Source organism: Rattus norvegicus, chromosome 1, assembly GCF_021556685.1.
Source record: "Rattus norvegicus strain SHRSP/BbbUtx chromosome 1, alternate assembly SHRSP_T2T, whole genome shotgun sequence".
Lineage (NCBI taxonomy): Eukaryota > Metazoa > Chordata > Mammalia > Rodentia > Muridae > Rattus > Rattus norvegicus.
Window position 1 is genome coordinate 219928811 of NC_141534.1, and position 19754 is coordinate 219948564.

Here is a 19754-nt window from a genome sequence, read left to right on the forward strand (position 1 = left end):
CACGTCATTGGGCACTGCCAACCTTGCCCTGCAGGATGCCGCCCCCACCATCTGGGGGTGGTGACGTGGACATTGTGACGTGGCCAGGCGCCTGAGAGCCGTCTGTCCACGGCAGAGGAAACTGTGTTTCTGGGAGCTGGGCCAGAGGCCCAGGAGACAAGCAGACAGGCCTGATACCTGAGGGTCAGGCATGAAGGATTGCTTGTGGGCAGAGACAGGTCCTAGAATCTACCCAGGGCCCAGCCATGAGACAGGTACCCCAGAATGACCACAGTCCCTCACACTGCCTTTGGGCTTTGTTGATATCTAATCTACGTCCTTGACTCTGGATCTTCTGTTCTGGGGAGATGGGGACAGTCCAGATCTCCCCACGCCAAAGAGTAACCCTGTACTGTCTCCGCAGGGCAAACGCTACAAGAACTCCTTGGAGACGGTGGGCACGCCAGACTCGGGGCGTGGGCGCGGTGAGAAGAAAGCCATCAAGTAGGTGCCAGGCTGCCAGTTTGGGGGGTACAACACAGATAGCCCAAATTCAAGAAGCCCTCCTCCCTGTCCTCAGACCTAGCCACGCACATATCTAGTATCTTCCTTACTCCCTGGAGGCCATGGCCGTGCCCATCCCCTTGGGCTCAAAACCCTGGATGACCCAGGATCCCCCATTTCTCTTATACTCCAGACTCTGAGATTCTGGAGTATGCAGCCTCATTAGGGTTGCCTCTCACCCACAAAGCCCTGTATAAACTATGCTGATCTTCCATTCAACTCCTAATGTCACATACATTGTCCCCACCCACCCTAGCAGGTCCCTGGACCCTCCAGCCTCCTCCCCAAGACCCTACTTATGGTCTTAGAGCCCCCTCTTCATAGACTGGGTTTCTTTTCTCACACTCCACTCATGCTCCCAGGACAACTTGGAAAGGGTGGGAGACAAACCATGAGGACCCCAGCCAGCCTAAGTGCTGAGTCCCAGTGAATCTGAGGCATGGGGAGGGGCTCTGCCCTCCTATTGCATCTTGTTCCCCCTTAAGTCCTACTGATTGTATCCTGCCTAGGGTTCTCTACTGAGATTTAAGGGCCTAGTCCATAGACCAAGACCACCTTGGCAGGCTTTCTGCTGAGAGTCACTAGGAGAGAAAGCCCTGCCAGGCTCTGAGAATGGAGCTTTCTCCACCTTGCTCTCCATGGAGACCAGATCTTCAAAGGGAGTTCTGTCCAGCCCATCTTCCACTCTAAACTGGACGGGATCAAGCCTGCTGGCCAAGGGGCTTTGCCTGGAAGCTGAGCCCCCAGCTCTACCCATCTCCACCCCTGTCAACTCAAGGCCCCCCACTTTCACTGCCCCTTCCCCTGCACCCCTGCACACCCTTGCCCTCCTGCATCTCTCATTCTTCCCCGTGCTCCCCATTCCATTCCCGAGGGCTCCCTCCTGCCCCTCCTCTCTTTTCATCTCTTACTCTGACCCTGTTTGGAACTTTCATAGAAGTCTTGGGGCTGTTGTCTGAGGTGGGCGGGTGAAGAGAAGGGTGGGCCAACTGAGGATTTGGGTGGGTGGAAGGCTCAGAAGGAGACCATGGGGAGTCTTTGAAGCTCAGTTTGGTTGCATACTCTTCAAAGACAGGAGCTGGTGGGATTCAGGGGCTGTTTGCAGAACACAGGCTCTGAGCTTTCTGGAGGTGGGGGTTGAGGAGGATCATGTGAGAGGGAGCAGGAGGCCGCCTCAAGTCCGGGTTATTTGAAGCCCAGGAGAGGATGGGTGAACATAATCTTCCTAGAGAGGGCACACAGGATGAGGCAGGCAATGTAGAAAGGGTCCTCCTCTAGCTAGCAAGGGAAAGGAAGGCATCGAGGCAGGAAGCAGGCTACAGCCAGGGCCAGAAAGGCCTCTCTCTAAGGCACAGTGAGGGCACAGTGTCCCTCTAACACCCTTCCAACCCATTGTCCACAGCCTGAGCCTGCTTCCACCTGACAAGCTGCCCCTGGGCATAGAAGCCGTTATTCATGTGTGTCTTGCATTCCCCATCCTGGGCAACTTATTTACCGTACAACTCCCTACTGGCTTAGAACTCCCTCCAAAGGAAGCTCGTTGTCAAGGGCTCGGGAACACTGAACTGATGAGCACATCCAGGGGTTCACAGCCAACCCAGTCGGGGAAACACTGCACACTCCACCTCCCTTTGGGTGATACCGATGGTCACTGGCACATTTAAGACGGATAGTTCTTTAGTAAAGGAACAGTTTTCCCAACCTTCTTTTATGAGAGATCGTCTCTTTACAGCACCATAGTAGAAATCCACGTGGCCCCAGAACTCAGGGTGGGGAGGACAGCCTGGTGATGACGCTGAGTGGATCTTCTCCTCTAGGACCTAGATTGGAGGGAGACCCGGAAGGGGCAGGAAAAGGGAGGCTGCCAGCCTGCTTCATCCCTTTAACGCCTCGTACAGGGGCTCTCCATCCAAACAAGGTCTTGCTGGGGAGTATAGCCAAAAGAGAGTCTCTGTGGGCATGAGATCTTTTGTAGAGAGAGCGTTTTCCACTGGAGACTATTCTGCCTCCCCGCCCCTACCCACCTCTCCCCCTGACACTGCGAGCTGCCTCAGGACCTGGGCTTGAACTTTGTGCAGAGACCACCCTGGGAGACATTTCCAAAGAGTACCTAGACAGTGACAGTCACCTGGGAGAGTCAAGGCCACCATCCCCTCTGGGCCTGTGGTGACATCTAGCTTCTTATCTCATTTTCTTCCCTGCTCCTTCATAGCAGATGAAGTGTCAAAGTCAGGATGTAACATGAGAAGCAGCTCTCCTGAGAACAATTGACTCTTAGGGGAGAATGCCCCCATGATGCCAGGCCCCTAGCCATAATCTACCTCACCTGAGCAGGGACACAGTCTAGACGGCTTCCCTAGGCTCTGACTCCAGCATGAGTCCTGTCACCGTGCATGGCTCCCTTCTAGAGTGCAGCCTGGAAGCTACCTTTCTCCCTCAGTGAGCAGTCAGGGCTCTTAACCACTGAACCGCCTCTCCAGCTCTCCCTCAGTGCCCAACCCTGTCACTTTGGGAGCCCAGGAAATGAACAAGCCATCTGCAGTTTCTGGACATCAAGGCCATGTCCTGCAGACATGGTGCCCAGGTTTCTGCCACCTACCCTATATCCCTACACAGAAACTCCCACATCCTTCATGTTCTCAGCATGTCAATTGTGAAGGACAAGTCACCCAGAGGAGGGGTGGGGGACTAGGGTAAGGATCCCAGCAGCTCTATCTTAGAAAGGGACACAGCACCAACTTCCCAGCACGTACACTGTGAGCCCAAGGTTGGGCAGGTCCCATGGCTCCATTGACAGAAGAGCCGACTCCTTTCACACAGGCCGGAGAACAAAGGGTCTTGATGACGCCCTCTCTGAGGTCAGAGGTCAGGCCACCTCCCTCATGTGAAAGCCTCACCCACCTGTCCCAAACACCTTATTTGTCTCACGTGGAGCCTTCTGCTCACCCAGCCTCATGGAGGCCCTGCACTGCAGCCTCACCAGAAGTGGGAGGAGGCCCAGGGACATGTTAGAGAAGCTGGAAGAGGGAGAAAAGCCAGTCTTTGATGGGAAGCTGAGGCCAGAGAGAGACAGAGCCAGCTACCAGCAACAGTACTCCCCTTACTCTCCAGCACCTTCTAACATTAAATGAGCACCTTCCCCTTCTCCCAGCATTCCCTCTGCCATCCAGGCTTGCCTCCCACTTCCACCTCCCCACCTGACCCTTCCCCCTCCTTTCTCATGGTCTTTCTCTTTCCCACCAGCTTCCTAGGCACGAGACTCTCCTGTCTGCCTGCCTGCAGCTTGTCTCCTTCCTGTGCAGCTTCCCTGGCCAGCCTTCCAGTGCATGTGTGTTTGTGTGAGTGTGTGTGCCTACACAGATATGCGAGTGCGAGGATGCCTGGCCCAGGCTTCGGTGCCCATCTGCCCTCCTGCCTTTCTTCCTCTGCAGGAGCAGACCCTCGATGCCCCACCCTCTGTGTGCCCCCAGGGGCCCCACGTCCCTTCTGCCCCTACAGGACTTGCAGTTCTGGTCTCTTCTTGTATCTCCCTGTTTTCTCCCCTCTCTCTTTGCCCCTCCAGCGACCTAGACAGAGACTTTTGGAATAACAATGAAAGCACAGTGCAGCAGAAATGGAGTTCCTATCCTCCCAAGGAGTTTATTCTAAACATTTCACCCTACGCCCCTTATGGCGACCCTCGACTGTCCCTCAAGTGAGTGACTTTACCTGGTTTGATCATATGTACTGAGTATCCGCGCACGCCCCACCCTTCCCTTCTCCTGCCCCTTCTCACTTCCTCTCCTGCTCATTCTCCTTCCACTCTCCCCACCATTCATCCCATGGGCAGGCTGGCCATGGAGACGAGCAACCCCTCCTGCCCCTTCACCTTCCTATCCCTCGCCTGTCACCTCTCCCAGGGCCAGCCATGCAGGAGAGCCCCCTCCGCAGCCACACCTGGTCCTTAGCCACGCCCCCTGGCTCCCCACCCTCTGTGCAGTCAGGATGGGGTTGCCCGTTTTGGTCCCTCCCTCTCGGTTGTGGCTCGCTTTTTCCTCCCCCCTCCCCCCGCTGTGTGCTGCGGCCGTGGCTGCTGGTGGTCGGTGGTCGGTGGTCGGTGGTTCGTGGCGGTGGTGGCGGTGATGGTGGTGGTGGTGGTGATGAACTCTGACTAACACGGCTTTCTCTCTCTCCCTGCCTGGGGGCCTCCTGGCCTGGACAGCCCGCTCTTCCTCCGTCGTTAACCCTTCGTTGTCCTGTGGGATAGAGTTGGAGGTGGCTGCCCTCCCCCAACCCCCACCGCTCCTGCCCTAGGCGGTGGGGAGGGGCCCCCTCCATTGTCGTGGTGCGTTGTTCTCTGACCCCAGCCCGCCCGGTCCCCTCTCTCCTCTACAGGCTCCACTGTTAACTCATTTGCAGTGCTGATGTCTCTCTTTCTCTCTGTCTGTCTCTTGTCCGTCTGTTTCTCTCCTCTCTCACTGTCTCTTTCTTCCTTTTATCTGTCGATGTTTTTCCTCTTCTCCCCTACCCCCACCCCCATGTGTGGCCTGCCCTCTCTCCCCCACCGCCACCCCCGGTGCTCCTCTGGCCTGGCTGCCTCCTGCACGCCTCCAGTGGCACACTCCTGTCAGGCGCCAAAGTGGCCACTGCGGCGGCGGGGCTGGCGGTGGAGCGGGAAGGCCGGCTCGGGGAGAAGCCGGCGCCGGTGCCACCACCCGGAGAGGACGCCTTGAGAAGCGGCGGGGCTGCCCCCAGCGAGCCGGGCAGCAGTGGCAAGGCGGGGAGAGGCCGCTGGCGGATGGTGCAGAGCCACCTGGCCGCAGGGAAGCTCAACTTGTCCAAGTGAGTGATGGCACCCCATGGCTACCAGAGCCATGAGCTCCGGCCTGCCCCCACCAGGGTGGACAGCGGGACCCCTGGCATGCCCGCTGTTGCCCCCAGAGGTGCCGTCCTCGGCCCCTGGTTCATTCCATTGTCCTCGACATCAGGCACAACCAACTCAGCCACATGCTCTCCCATTCAGGCCTCTGGCAGCTTCCCATTAATGTCTTCTTTTGCCAGTGACCAGGTCATTCCATTCTCTGTCCCCAGAGCAACTTCACTCCAGTCCTTGGGCCATCCCATCCTCTTTGACTGGCCACCCCATCTCAGCCATCAGGCCATCATCCCCCCTGTGGGCAACAGGCCCTTGGTTGTCCCATCATGGGACCATTCCATTCCCGGGGAGCTGGCCCATCTCTCCCTGTATTTTACACACTCATTCGCCAGTGGGCCTTTCCTCTTTGAGCAGCTGATGGCTCCAGACCCAGCCTTGAGCCTTTCCATTTTGAATGATTTCATCTGCCTATCCCAGCCTTGCTTGTACCATGACACCATCTACCACAGGGTTTCATCTGTGAGCAGCCACTAGGCTGCCTCAAATGTTCATCTCATCAAAGCCATCCCCACTGGCTTGTCCTGTCTTGGTCAGTGAGCTGTCCCACTGTTGGGCGTTCTTGAGGGTTGAGATTGTTGAGCCCCCAGCAAGCAGCTCCTTTTGAATGTCAGAGGGTGGTCAGAGGAGATGTTTCTTTTTAAGGGCTGTGTGGGCTTACCAAGCAGTCATGGACTGTAAACACAAGCATGATCTGTCACCCCACTAAGGCTACCTTATTCTCCTCTTGACTTTCAGAACGTCTGGTCTCCCACAATAAAGCCCTTGCAAGCTCCAGATTCTCTGAACCATGAGCACCTCACAAATTTGAGTGTGGGTTCCACTTTGAGCTGTTGACACTGATTCATTCTTGGGCAATGAAATAGCGCCTCCCCCCAGATGGCCAACAGCCTTGACACCTTCTTATTGTTGGGGTACCTAGCTCAATTTAGGGCCCTCCTGGTTCTCTTCAGAAGATACCCTCCTCCACAATGGAGCCCACAGAGGGTTACCAGGCTGAGGCCTCATTTGCTCATTGACTCAGGTAGACTCCTTCCTGATACATGGTCCCAGGAATGTCCCTAGAAATGGATGCCTCACAACCCATCAAGGAAGCAAGGCCCCTCCCCCGGCTGCCTCAGTCTCTAGGTTGACTGGGCTTCCGTGTTATTTGCTCACTGGCTTCAGGCCTGGAGGATCCAGTTTTAGTTTCCTGTGACTGAAGGGCTGTAAATTGGACTAATTTTGGATGTGATAGGAAACTGAAATGAGGTCGGCAAGGAGACAGAGAAGACGGTGTGCAGCCCTCCCCCAGCTGGCCTACCCTCCATTGAGCTGTGGGCCTACCAAGGCTGGCCAGACCTACGCCTGCCCTGGGAAGAACCCTGATTCCCAGCCCAAGTCAGGCCAGGCTGTTGCCTGCCTAGAAGTCCCCAGCTACAGCCACGTTTTGCTTTCTTCTTTCATTCTGTCCTATCTATCTATCTATCTATCTATCTATCTATCTATCTATCTATCTCTCCCCTCTCTTTCTCTGCCCATCCCACAGGGGCCACCTAACTGTTGTCTTTTGGTTCTCAGAATAGATTTAGAGGGTGAGCATGGCTGAGGTCTGGCTGCTGTGGTGAACGTGGCTTCCAAGGGCCCTGGGGTCTCCTACTACTCCCAGGATCTACTTGGCTATCCCATGGCCCTAGAGCAGGGGTGGGCCAACTCTGTTAGTAAAGGACCAAGTGACGTCTAGGAAATTTAGGCTTTGCAAGCCTAGACATCCTTCACATTTCTCAGCCTTGCCATTGTAGCAGAAAAAGCAGCCTCAGAGGAATGTAAACAAATCCCAGTGGCAAAGTTCCATTAAAACTTTATTTATAAAAGCAGGCAGTGGGCCAGATTTGGCTGATAGGTCATAGTTCACCACCTCCTGCTCCAGACAGCTGGATTGGAAAGGACTAGAACTTCAGACCTAGGGAAAGGGACTCACTTGAAGCTGTTCAACACAATGTCTGCTTTGCACTCCTGGTACCTGAGGGATAACTTCCCCCAGTCCTGTTGTGGTTATTGCTAACCTGAGTTGATCTCTGATCAGAGCACAAAACAGGCAGAAACACAAAAGCTGTTTTGTGCCCTCTGTCTAAAGCAGAGAGATTAAGGCCTGAAGAAGTATAGAGCCTCATCTAAAGTTGCTCAGTTAATAATGACAGAGATGAGCTTTGAACCCAGGCCCCTCTGGCTCTCCATCACCTCTCACCAGCCAGGCCCTGTTTCCTGTTGTTGCCCTGATTTGCCCAGCATGTTTAGAGATGCTGGTGGGCCGATGCATGGATGTCCTCTTATATGTAAAGGACAGGGTAGCTTCCTGCCAGTCAGAATTAGAGTGAAGCCAGACCAGTGGCTCCTGAGACTCCCCCACTCCTGTCTGCTCTTTCTTTGGTCCTCACTTCTAAGTGGGGATCATTCCCTAGGTACCAGGGCAGGAGTTCGTAGGAGGAAGTCAGAGATTTGCCCCAGAACTGAACTCCAAGGCTGCTCTGGCCGCAGGGTAGGTTTCTGTATGTGAGTCTGCCTTCTCTTTTCTTCTGAGGGTGTGAGGAATGGCTGCCCTGCCTCCCTAGCCATTATTAGGCCAACTCTGTGCTGGCCTGGATTTCTTTCTGTCTCCAAAGGACAGTAGTACCTAGAACACAGAGGCAGATGTTCCTAGTGTCCCCCTAGTGAGATGGCAGAGGGGTGGCAACAGCTCCCTGCCCCTCCCATTCCAACATGACAGGCAGTTATAGGGCCCTGGGGACCTGCCTTCACCATGCAGCTGCCACAGCTCCTGCAGCCCACTCAGACCGGCAGAGAGGTCGGGCCAGACAGAGGTACTGGGGAACCAGCGAGCTAGGGCCAGAGGTGGGTGGGCGGAGCCAGCCTGGGAACCTCAGGGTGGGTGAGGTGGTGGCAGCGACTGCAGCAGTGACAACTCCGATGGAGGCCTGGCGAGGTCCAGCCGAGCGTGCCCTGCACTGGGGCCTCCCAGCCCTGGCCCTCGGCTTCTTTCTCTTCCACTGTGATCCCTTCACCTGCTTCTCCTTTCTCTCCTCTCCTCCACCCGCCCCAAGTTTCGAGGACTCCACCCTGTCCACGGCCACTACCCTTGAGTCTATCCCCAGCTCCGCGGGAGAGCCGAAATGCCAGCGACCCCGCACACTGATGCGGCAGCAGAGCCTGCAACAGCCGCTGAGCCAGAACCAGCGGGGCCGACAGCCCAGTCAGCCCACCACCAGCCAGAGCCTGGGCCAGCTGCAGGCCCACGCGGCCTCGGCACCGGGCTCCAACCCCCGGGCCTATGGTCGAGGTCAGGCTCGGCAGGGCACCTCGGCCGGCTCCAAGTACCGGGCAGCTGGGGGCCGCAGCCGCTCCAACCCAGGCAGCTGGGACCACGTGGTGGGGCAGATTCGAAACCGAGGCTTGGACATGAAATCCTTCCTGTAAGTCCTCCCCTTGAGCGGGCCAGCTCCCCACCTCCCCCACCCATCTTCTTCCCCCTCCCCCAAGTCTCTTGGGAGCAGTTGGAGCAGGACACTCTTGTTCCTCTGTGTCTGACAGTGTGTCTGGCAAGTTTAAGGGTCCCCCTCCTCAGCCTTTTGTGTCTGGAGCCCCACCATGAAAGGATTTGTATCAAAGCCCCTAGAACTCTGAGGACCCTAAAACTCCCTCACTGCCTCTGAAGCTTGAGAAGAGACTCCCCCGCACCCCTCCCCCCAAGTTGAATGAGAACACTAAGTTAAGTGCTCTGGAGGTCCCTGAGATCTACACACACACTCATCAGTCCCCAGCTGCTCTTGTCACAGTGCCAGTCTTGCCTCACTCTGCCCTTCCCTCCTCCTCTCCCCAACCCATCCCTGTCACTGAATCTCCAGAGTCTTGCAGTCCTCCCTCCAATTCCCCTCCTCTCTGTAACCAGACCCTGCTGACCTTTCTGCCCCATGCACCCTCCCTGTCCATCCATCCCTGACCTCAGCCCTCTCATAATGACCCTTCCTCCCCTGAGGACAAACCTGAGCCACACCCCCAAAGCTGCGGAGCATGGTATTTCTTTCAAGGACCCAGCTTGTCAAAGCAACACCGTGCTAGACAGCCACTGACTTTAGCTGCTTCCCTGGCACTTGCCCCAGCACCCCCACCCTCACAGGGATATTCACTCTCTAGGGGCTGAGAGGTGTGGGCCTATGAGCCTTGCTCGAGCTTTGAGATCAGAATTATCACCCAGGTCTTCCCTGAGAAACTTACTTCTCCGGTGAGGGGCAGCACCGTAAGTCTAGGAGGAAGAAGAGATGGCCAGGGCCAAGGCAGAGCTCACTGGAATGACGCAGGAGAGCCAGACGGCCAGCAAGTTTTTCAAAGCATGTTTTATTTCCATCTGAGAGCCCAGATAGTGCTTCTGGCTCAGAAAAGAGCCATAACTCAGAAAGGCCTCCAACAGAACAAGGTGCACACAACTGGTTGCAAGATGCCAGTACTGTGGCCCACCACCTATTCTACCCAAGGCTACCCCTAGAAATCGGGCAAGCCTGTCCGACTGCCTTCAGGGAAGGCAATCAAGTGCTACACCAGAGAAGATGTCCAGCAAGGCCTCCTGTCTTAACAGTGGATTGTTCTGAAATGGGTGCTTTGACCATGGAATAGGAGGTCAAGGGATCTGGTTCCGCTGTGGCAGGAACAGAACCGAGGGTCAGCTAGGCCCCCACCCTATCTTAGGCTGGAGTATGCCCACCCTCTTCCTTTTCTCCCTGCAATTGTTTAGGCCGGGGCCTGTGCCTAAGCTTCCCCCGGTTGCAGAAGCCCAGATAACAACTTTCCCCGCCCCAGCATCTTCCTAACCAACCAGAATTCTGAGGCGCACATCTTAAATGCCTGTATCCTGTGGCATGGCCCAGATGCCAGCATCGTATGCCATGCTCCAGCCCCCACACCAGTAACGAGGTTGCATACTCTGCCTGTGAAGGCCACATACTCTAGGCTTTGCAAGACACATTCAGTCTCTACCACATAAGGTTCCTCCCCCCACCCCCTTAATAGTTTTAGATTACAGAAACCATTACCAGCTTGTGGACTGCACAGAACCATTGACAGGCTGAGGCATGCCAACCCCTGCCCTGCAGTTTAGCTGCTGAATTGTGCAGGTCCCAGAGTCTACTTGAGAGGGCCACCCAAGCCCTGCAGTAACTTGCCCTCCCTTCCCACGGGGTTGCATCCTTTCTCCTTGACAGGTGTGACCCCATCCAAGCAGAGATATTATATTAGTGTGTCTCCCCCCAGTCCAGCTCTGCCCCTCATCCTTGCCCTCATAGCCTGTGCAGCTGCAGAGAATGACAATCTGGGTATTTATGCAGAGGAGCAGCTCGGATTTTAAAGACCAAAAGCAGTATCTGAAAAATGCATTAACTTGGGGTGGGGGAACATGTGTTTTCACTGAGTTCGCCTTCCTCCAGCTCAACTAGCTCCTGAGCAGCCAAATGGAATTTTACCAACTTAGATATTAGCAATAGGAGCAAAAGAAGCCAGGCTCCGGCCCAAGGGAAGGGAAGAGTTGAGCCCCAAAAGTTTGATGCCAGCACATGTCAGCTTGCTGCAGCTGTGGCCAAGAGGAAGGAGGAGGAGGAGGAGGAGGAGGAGGAGGAGGAGGAGGAGGAGGAGGAGGAAGAAGAGGAGGAGAAGGAGAAGGAGAAGGAGAAGGAGAAGGAGAAGAAGAAGAAGAAGAAGAAGAAGAAGAAGAAGAAGAAGAAGAAGAAGAAGAAGAAGAAGAAGAAGAAGAAGAGGAAGAAGAAGAAGAAGAAGAAGAAGAAAAGAGGAAGAAGAAGAGGAGGAGCATTCTATGCTTGGCTTTCATTGTCCCTCAGACCCCAGTAGCATGTGTCTCCCATTTTCCACACCTCTCATTCATTCCTCATCCCAGATGCTGTCTGGCCTGAGCTCCCATTTTGACAGTCTCTCTGGGGAATAATCACAGAAGCTCTTACTTCCCATCAGTGGCTGATGTGATAGATTCCCGACCTAAGATCCACCCCCTTCTGGAACATTCTGTCAGTCTGCCGTCTTACCCTTGGCCCTTCTTGAGGCATGTTTTTCATGCCTGCCTTGTCTGAGAATCCTTCAACTCTTTGTTCTGATGGGCTCTACAGAGTTTCTCTTGAGCTCTACAAAGCCCTTGCAAACTCAAAACCTCTGATGGCTTTGATATAGAGCAGCCACCAGAATTTGCGTTTCCTTCCAGGAAGTGCCCCTGACACTAGCAAAACCCCACACGGTTGTCCCGTGGCTTTCTGCGGAGGGCTCCACAAACGTGTGGCCTCCAACTCTGTGCTGCTGCTCACGCATCGTCCCCAAGTCACACTCATCCTGTTGGTACCTGCCCGCCATTCTGTTTTGGCCCACCTCCCTCAGAGCAGCGTCTCACTGCAGGCGCGGGCTCCCTGCAGCCCTGCCAAAGCTTCTCCAGACTTTGCCAAGTTCCTTACTTTCTCTCCACCTTTGTTTCCTGATGCCTTCTGAACTGCTTCTCCAAGGAAAAACCTCCACTGAACAGGTCCTGGAGGTCTCTTACTCTCTGAAGCTCTTGGAAAGTGGACAAGAGAGAGGTCCCACTATGCCTGGGATCTCAGAAGGGACAGATTTGGGATTCTCCTATGATGGGCTGCATATTTGGAAGCCTGGAAAAAGCTACTTAGCTGGCTTCAAGGGCATCTGGTTGAGCATGACCCAGAGATCTATGAAGGACATCCCTGAGCACAGTGTATAATGTCCATTGAATGTCAGATTTTTCTATAGTGCTTCCCCTGTGTCCCCAGTCTCCCTTTGCATGTCCTGTGCAAGATATTGAGAGTGCCTCTCCCCCTTCTCCCAGGGAAGAGATAATCATGCCTTCAGCTGGGGATGTCATGTCCTGGGGCCTCTGCTCCAATCGTCAGCCTGTGTGAACCCTAGGGACTATCCCAGATCCCTAAGTCCTCTCCTCAGGCCTGTGCCTAGCCCCTATCCCATGTTACCCCAGAGACTCCAGCTCTTGGCCCAAGGCCAGCTAGACCCTCTCCCTCCTCCCCACTCAGTTCTCCAACTATTTACAGTTCTGAAGATTGGTTTCTTTTCTCCAGGGCCAGTTTCTTACGCTTTTTCTCTTCTCTCTCTTTGTTTCTGTCTCTCTCCTCCCCTCACCCCTGCTCCTGTCCGTGGGGCCACCTCCTTTCACCCCGGCTGGTGGGCTGCCCATCCTGGGCAGGGAAGGCCGGATGGTGGTGCTATCCCTGGTATTAGGGCTTTCGGAACAGGATGACTTTGCCAATATCCCTGACCTGCAAAACCCAGGAACCCAGCAGAACCAGAACGCTCAGGGGGACAAGAGGTACGAGCACGGGCGAGGCCTGCGGCAGCGGCAGCAGCGGCAGAGAAGGAGGCACGGAGAGGCCACCTGCCTCAGCCGGCCCCGACTGCTGGACGAGGTGGTGGTGTCTTCAGCAGATGCTGGAGTAGGAGAAGCTCTCCAGCTGGTGTTGTCCCCTGACCACTTGAGTGGTGTCCCGTGGGTCTATGAAGGGACCATCCTGGGACCATTCTGGATCAAGCCTGCTCCCCAGCATGCTTGCCCTGGCCTGGAGCAAGCCCAGCCTCCTGGGCCCCATCTCCTTGCTTGCCTCCCTCTGCTGCCCCTCCATCTTTCATCTGTCCCCCTTCCCAACCCGAAATCCCCGTTTCTCTGGTGGTTGGTGAGTGAGGGCGGATGTTGGGGAATGGCTAAGCCCGTTCTTCCTCATCCCCACCATCTCAACCTCCTCCTGGCCTGCAGGGCCTGTTGTGCTACTCAGCCAATGAAAAGGAGCCCCTGAGGGGGAGGGTCTGGGGTGAGGAACCATGGGAGAGGCCTGGTGACCAGAAGGAACCAGAAGGGTGGCCCTTGAGCACAGCCTCCAGAAATGGGATTTGGGACCAGCTGTCCAAAGTAAGGTCAAAGTGTGATTCTGCCAGGCTCCTTGGCTCCATCGCCTTCCTCAGGACCCCGTGAAGACCAGCAGAAGCCAGGTGACTGCAGTCCAAGCTGGACCTCCTAGCCTTCTCCACCTAGAATTCAGGGAAACAGCTCCTGCTGTTCCCACTGGCGAGGAGCGAGTGAGCACTGCTTGCTCATAGGTAAAAGGAGGGTTGAAGGTAGTAGGGTTTATTAGCATTCCCAAAGGTGGAATCTTTACCTGCTTCCTCCCTAGACCTGGCCTTAGGCTGTTCACATCTAAGTGAACATTTGTGCTCATTTCTGCTTTCCATGAGGCCAAACACAGGGCATGTGGGCCAGCACTGGTTTAGCCAGAGCCTCACTCCATGACCTCTGACAAGTCAGAGACCCTGTCTAGGCCTCTGCATCTGCCTCTGTCAAATGAAGCATTGAGCAGAGTGACCTCTGAGGAACACACACTGCTTCTAATGAGGAAATGGGCCCTAGGGCTGGGACAGTTGTCAGATCCTGTGAGCTAGGCAGAGATCAGGTTTAGACTGGCAACCCTGATGCTCATTAAAGGCCTTTAGGGACAGGAAGGGACTGCCCCAGGCTGCTGCTAGGGGCCTATAGCTCAGGAGAGATAGGCCGTATTTGACAGCTGTCTGGCTATCTCACAGTGGCTTCCGGAGACCAGCCCTCTCTTTCCTTCCCACCCTGAATCCACGTTGCATGCCTAGTGCGTTCCGTCCCTACAGAGTAGGAGGGGAGAATGAACCTGTTCCTTCACTTGGTGCCACGGCTGGTGTCAGTCCCTAAGCCCATGTATGTGAAGAAGGGGTTGGGGGAGTAGCAGAGACTGCCACCCCCAACCCAACTGGGTCTGACAGAAGCCACGGGGTCTCAAAGATGGGCTCCGAGCAAGCCAGAGGGCTACAAGGAGAGGGGATTGGGGCCAGGGACAAGAGGACGCAGGGGGACTGGAGCCCTCTGAAAGTCTGAGAAGAACCCAAGCCCTTTGCCAGGAAGGGTTGGGGGGGGGGGAAGGTGTGAGGCGTGAGGGAGCAGACGCAGGCTGGAAACGAGATTTCACATCACCCATGTGTTAATTAACCGACTCCATTCTCACCCCACAACCTATTTATACCACGTTGCCACTCAGGTCTCCACAGTTTAGTACACCCATCCCTTCTGATCATGACATCAGCTTGTCCTCCGCCTGCCTGGGAAAGGTGGGTGTGGAGGTGGAGGCTTTGTGCCCTCACCACTACCTGGCCCCACTTTCCGAGTGGACACTTGCCATTCCCACCTGCTCATGCCCTCCCACATTTGAAACTCATTTCTCAAAATCCTCTCTTGAGGTGTCTCCGAGTGGGTAGCTTCAAGGGCTACACTCAACTGTCCCTTCCCTAGTAGATGCCCTTATCCCATAGCTTAGCATAAGTGCCTTCACCAAGCCGTCACACCTTTGGGATCCACCCTTTGACTTTTGGGCCTTATAGCCACAGGCTGGCTCATCTGTCCCTTCCTCTAAAGCGTGCCCTCTCTGCCCCAGCTTGACCAGGTGTCTTGGCTGCTGTTGGAGGAACAGTCAGCCCCCTTGGTCTGTTAAGCAACAGGCTCGTGTGAGACAGAGCTCTGTGGGGAGGAGAAGCCACTCCGGGGTCCAGGCAGAAAGGATGGTTATCTAACAAGCTATAGGGGATATAAGGGACAGAATGCCTTTAACCCACCCAACATCTCTTGGTCCCCTGAAGGCTCCCTTCCAGAATCCCCCAGGCCCTGGGCCTCAATATATAATACACCTCAAGGTACTCTTAAGTGTAGGAGTGGGATGGGGGGTGGACGCCTCCACCCTTGCTGTGTCTGTCCCACTCATTCTTCCACACCACCCACTGCGTGCTCATGACCATCCTTCCAGCATTTCACCTTTGCTCCTTGGGATCCAAATGGTTTCCACCGTGGCCCCACCCCCACCCCGAGTGGGGGGCAGAGCGGACCAGGCCACCCCCATTGCTCGCCTCCTCCGAAGCCACCATGTTTCTTCTGCCTCTGTGTGTCCCCCGCCTCCTCTCTGCCTCTCCTGTCGGCCGCCTCGCTCCTCTTTGTCAACCTTGTCCACCCAGCAGCCTTCTCCACACGTCTGACTAACCTTTCTTAGCCTCTCCCCACTTTCTCTGTCTCTCCTCTCTCTATCTCCTTCCTCCATCTGCTCCTCACAGGGCTGTCCCTGGGCCAGTGACCTCGGCCTCTCCCTCTGCTGATCCCTATGCCTACCTCTCTGTCCTGTGACCTCCGACAGCTTCAGGGGTGCTGACCATCTTTTCCCAGGCTGCTTTGCAGCTATGCTGACGCTGTGGTGTGGCCAAAATAACTCCGACTTTCTCATACCTTCAGTAGTCAATCTCACGCTCTCTCCTCTCCTGCTCTATTTTTAACCTGACTTTACCTCTCCAGCTATTTTCAGCCTCCTCTTCCTCCCTGTGCCTGTCTGTGTGAGCACGTGTCCATGTGCGTGTGCGTGTGTGTGTGTGTGTGTGTGTGTGTGTGTGTGGTCGCGGAGGTGAGGGGCTTGTATGTGCCTGCTACTCTGTGCACTGGTGTGTCCGCACCTCTAGGGTGTTCAGGGAGCGGGCAGGCAGGTGGGTGGACATGTCGTGCTGTGTTACAGAGCGATGCCAGGGTCTCACGGCAGGTGTGTGGTGCACTTGACCTGCTGTCCCTGCCTTTCCTGCTTTTGTGTTGTTCCAATTCACGTGCACACTTTCGCATGGCTGGGTCCCCACTTTGGGGATCTAAGTATGCCTTCAGCTGTGTGTGTTACCACAGAGGTGCTGGCTGCCCTGCCCATTGCCTATGCTGTCTTCTCCCTGCCCTTCTAGGTATCTGTTGGTCTGGTGTGAATTTTTATGTGTCCGTATGTGTGTTCATGTGTGCACGCCCTGCTGTGGATCCTGGTGTCTTCCCCCAGGACCTGGCATATTCTGAGCATGTCTGTATCTGCCTGCTGTGGCCGTCCCTGTACTTCAAGCTGGTCTGTGCCAGGGGATGTGGCTTGTATCCAGCCTGTGTGGCTCTGTGCTCTCAAAGCTGTTTGATTTTAGCCTGCCCCAAACCCTACACCATCTCTTCCTCACTGCCTGTCCCCACCTTTTCCTCCTCATGAGACATTCCAGTCTGGTCCCTGGGCAGGGTCTTAGTTGCCCCTTCCTAAGTCCCAGCTGAATGGAGCCTGGGCTAACCACTTGGCTGTTAAACCAGAGATCCCGGCCCCCTGGACCAGCATGGCATCGGGTATGGACACGGTTGCCTGCTAGGTGGTGGCCTGCCTTTCTCTAACTCTGGGTGAGAGTCTTATCAAATGTGTTGGATGAGTGGGGAATGGGGTAGGGACCAGGGCACATGGGGTTATCGCTTGCCCTAAATGGCTATTAAAGCCCAATGGGCACTTTTGTGCCATGTTGGAAATAGAACATAAGGTCTTGATTAATGTTCGATAAGCAAGCACTTTATCACTGAGCTACATCTTCAGCTGGTAAAAGAGCTTGTATTAAATCAGATTAAAACGTTAATGCTCAGGGCTGGGGTGATGGCTCAGTCGGTAAAAGACTTGCCACACAAGCACAAGGACCTGGGCCTCTAGAGCCCATGTTAAAAAAAAAAAAAGCTGTGCATGGTGCATTCATAAACCCTCTGCTGGGGAGCTGAAGTCAGGCAGGTTCCTGCAGCCCACCAGCTAGCCAAATTTAGCAAGCTCCAGACCAGTGAGTGACCCTGTATCAAAAACAATACAGATAACACCCAGGGAATGCCAATCAAGGCCTTCACATACATGCATATACACATGCATACACACATGCACATACACACATGTACATAGTATTCCTTTACTCTGGCTACATGCCATAATATATAGATTCCAAGAACGTGGCTGGTCCTGTGTGAGACAGCTCAAGAACACTATTATCATGGTAGAGAGACACTGCCAGACAGAGCCGTGGTCCCCCCCTCACCTTGGCTGTAGGGTGAAGAACACTTTGGCTCTGATGAGGCTGAGCAAACACAGGTGGGGCTCTGGGAGAGAGGCTGTGGAGTGTTTGTAGAGGGTAATGACGTGGAGAGACACCTGGTCAGGCCACCTAGTACCTCCCCTTTCCAGACTGGATGGAACAGGTTTCTGCAGAGCCGGGAGCTCACAAGAATAGCCATGTAAGTCAGAGAGCTGAGGGGGGGGGGGCTTTGGGGAGTAACGAGAAGCATGAAGGCTTCTTCTAAACAGCCCCAAGGCAGCTCAGCCAATCACCTGAGGCAGAGGCTCAACAAGGATGAGCCCCGAGCATGGGTCTTCAGGGGAAACCAGGCTTTCTGTGAACAAAGGTTTCACTCCTGCTGGCCCACAGGAGGTGACAAGGGCTGATTTCTCAGAGAAGATCCTGTGGCTACCCAGGCCCATGGAGTCCATCCCAGCCCTACTTGAAGCCTATGTTCACTAGAACTCCCTCCCTACCCCCCCCACCTCCAGGTTGCCTGCAGGAGGGAAGGCTGTGAATACAGCCCCAGTGCCCGGCCAGACGCCACATGATGAGTCTGACCGCAGAACGGAGCCCCGTTCCTCTGTCTCGGACCTCGTCAACTCCCTTACCAGCGAGATGCTCATGGTGAGAAGGGGTGGGGATGGGCTGTGGGGGGGACCAGAAGTAGGCAACTCAGTCAGAGACTTAGGTACTCAGTCCCAGCATGATGGCTCTGCTGACTGAATGAGGCCTGCTCCCCTCCACCCCCACCTTTCATCAAAATGCCTTTCCATGCCTCAGTTTCCTCATTTGTCTTACTTTGATCCTTTTCTCAACTAAGAAAAAGCCTAAGAAATCTTATCCACACAAGATGTTTTTATGTCCTGGGAAGAGAGGCTGTGAGGCAGGTGCCCTTCCCTAAAATGGCAGAGATGGTAGTAAGGTGGAGACCCCAGGGGTGACTGTCTTGTAGCCCACCAGTGACCCCGTCACTCTGTTGCTGCCTGGCCTAAGATCCCAGTCTAAGTTGGTCATCACATCTGAGACTGCAGTTCCCATGACACCTCCTGGTGGCATCAGGGTGTCACAGCTGCTCATTCTTTCCAGAGGCCCAAGCCCATGCATGGCAAGTTGGCAGACAAGAGCCAGTTCAGGATCTGGTGGGCCAGAAGTTCCTGGAAGGCTTAGAGAGGGTTATGGTGGGAACCTAGCACCTTCCTTTTTCTACTGGACACAGCAGGGCTCAGATAATTTCCTTAGCTCCCATACTGCAAAGGCAGGGTTCTAGCCACCCCTAACCACCCAGTCTCACTGGGGCTGCCTGTATCCTGTATCTGGCCTGAGGTAGAGCGTGGGTTTGTATTTCCCTCTGCCCAGCCCTTTGCGACTTCCTTCCTATCTCTAACTCTGTGAAGCCCATTGCCACAGACCACCCTGTCTCACTACATAGCCCCTTAATTGGTGTTATTTCCTGGTAGTGAAGTTCCCAGAAGGGACAGCCTTTTCCCAGCCAGCAGACCAGCCCCCTGCTGCCCTGAGGGAAAGGCTAGCAGACTCAAGCAGTGGAAGGAAGTACAGACCCATCTCCCTCTTATGTGCTCCACAGATGCCCGGAGGTGGGAAGGCAAGGCTAATTACCCATCCCTCTGCCAGTGCCAGGACATTGATAGTAACAGTGACAGGAAAGATAGGCAGGCCAGAGTATGACCTGTGACCTCACCCTATGCAGCTGTCCAGACCCCAGGCTGCTGACTCTGAGAGCCAGGCGTCAGATACCTAAAGACAGACAGAACCAACCCCTCTGGGGAATGTGGGACCTGGCACAGGCTGACTTGATGTCCTTTAAGGCTGACTGCTGGGGCAGGGGAGGGGAAAGTTGGGCAGCCTGGTTGCCATGGAAATGGCTTGTTTACTAAGGCTTGAGGCTGGGCCTTGAGAAAGCACGTGGGTGTTTAGCTTCTGCCCCTTTAGAAGTGAAGTCTGCCTAGACAGACCAGATTTCCCCCAAGAGATGGAGCAATCTTAGGTGGGGCTGAGGCTACCCACACCTACAGTGGCCTAAGACTCCCCCATAATATGAGAGGGAATTGGGGTGCAGGTAGTTTTGGCTGGTTCAATCTACTTGTACCACGAACTCATTTATCCTCCCAGGAGTCCTGCAGTCTTTTTTTTTTTTTTCCGGAGCTGGCGACCGAACCCAGGGCCTTGTGCTTCCTAGGCAAGCGCTCTACCACTGAGCTAAATCCCCAACCCTGAGTCCTGCAGTCTTAACGTTCCATGGTCCCCAGCTTGCAGGTTCTGGAAGGGAAGTTCAGGGAAAGATGGCTGCTGTGATCGTAGGATG

General features: G+C 55.0%; 1 protein-coding gene across 15 annotated transcripts in view; it reads left to right on the forward strand.

The window, feature by feature from the left end:
* Syt7 (synaptotagmin 7) overlaps positions 1-19754 on the forward strand; it is a 62476-nt gene that overhangs the window by 27352 nt on the left and 15370 nt on the right. For 2 of the 15 annotated variants that reach the window (NM_001398614.1, XM_087585256.1), the window contains 6 exon segments: positions 404-483; positions 4106-4237; positions 5137-5364; positions 8536-8904; positions 12693-12815; positions 17920-18055. In NM_001398614.1, coding sequence (NP_001385543.1) covers positions 404-483; positions 4106-4237; positions 5137-5364; positions 8536-8904; positions 12693-12815; positions 17920-18055 — 1068 coding nt within the window. 15 annotated transcript variants of the gene reach the window in all.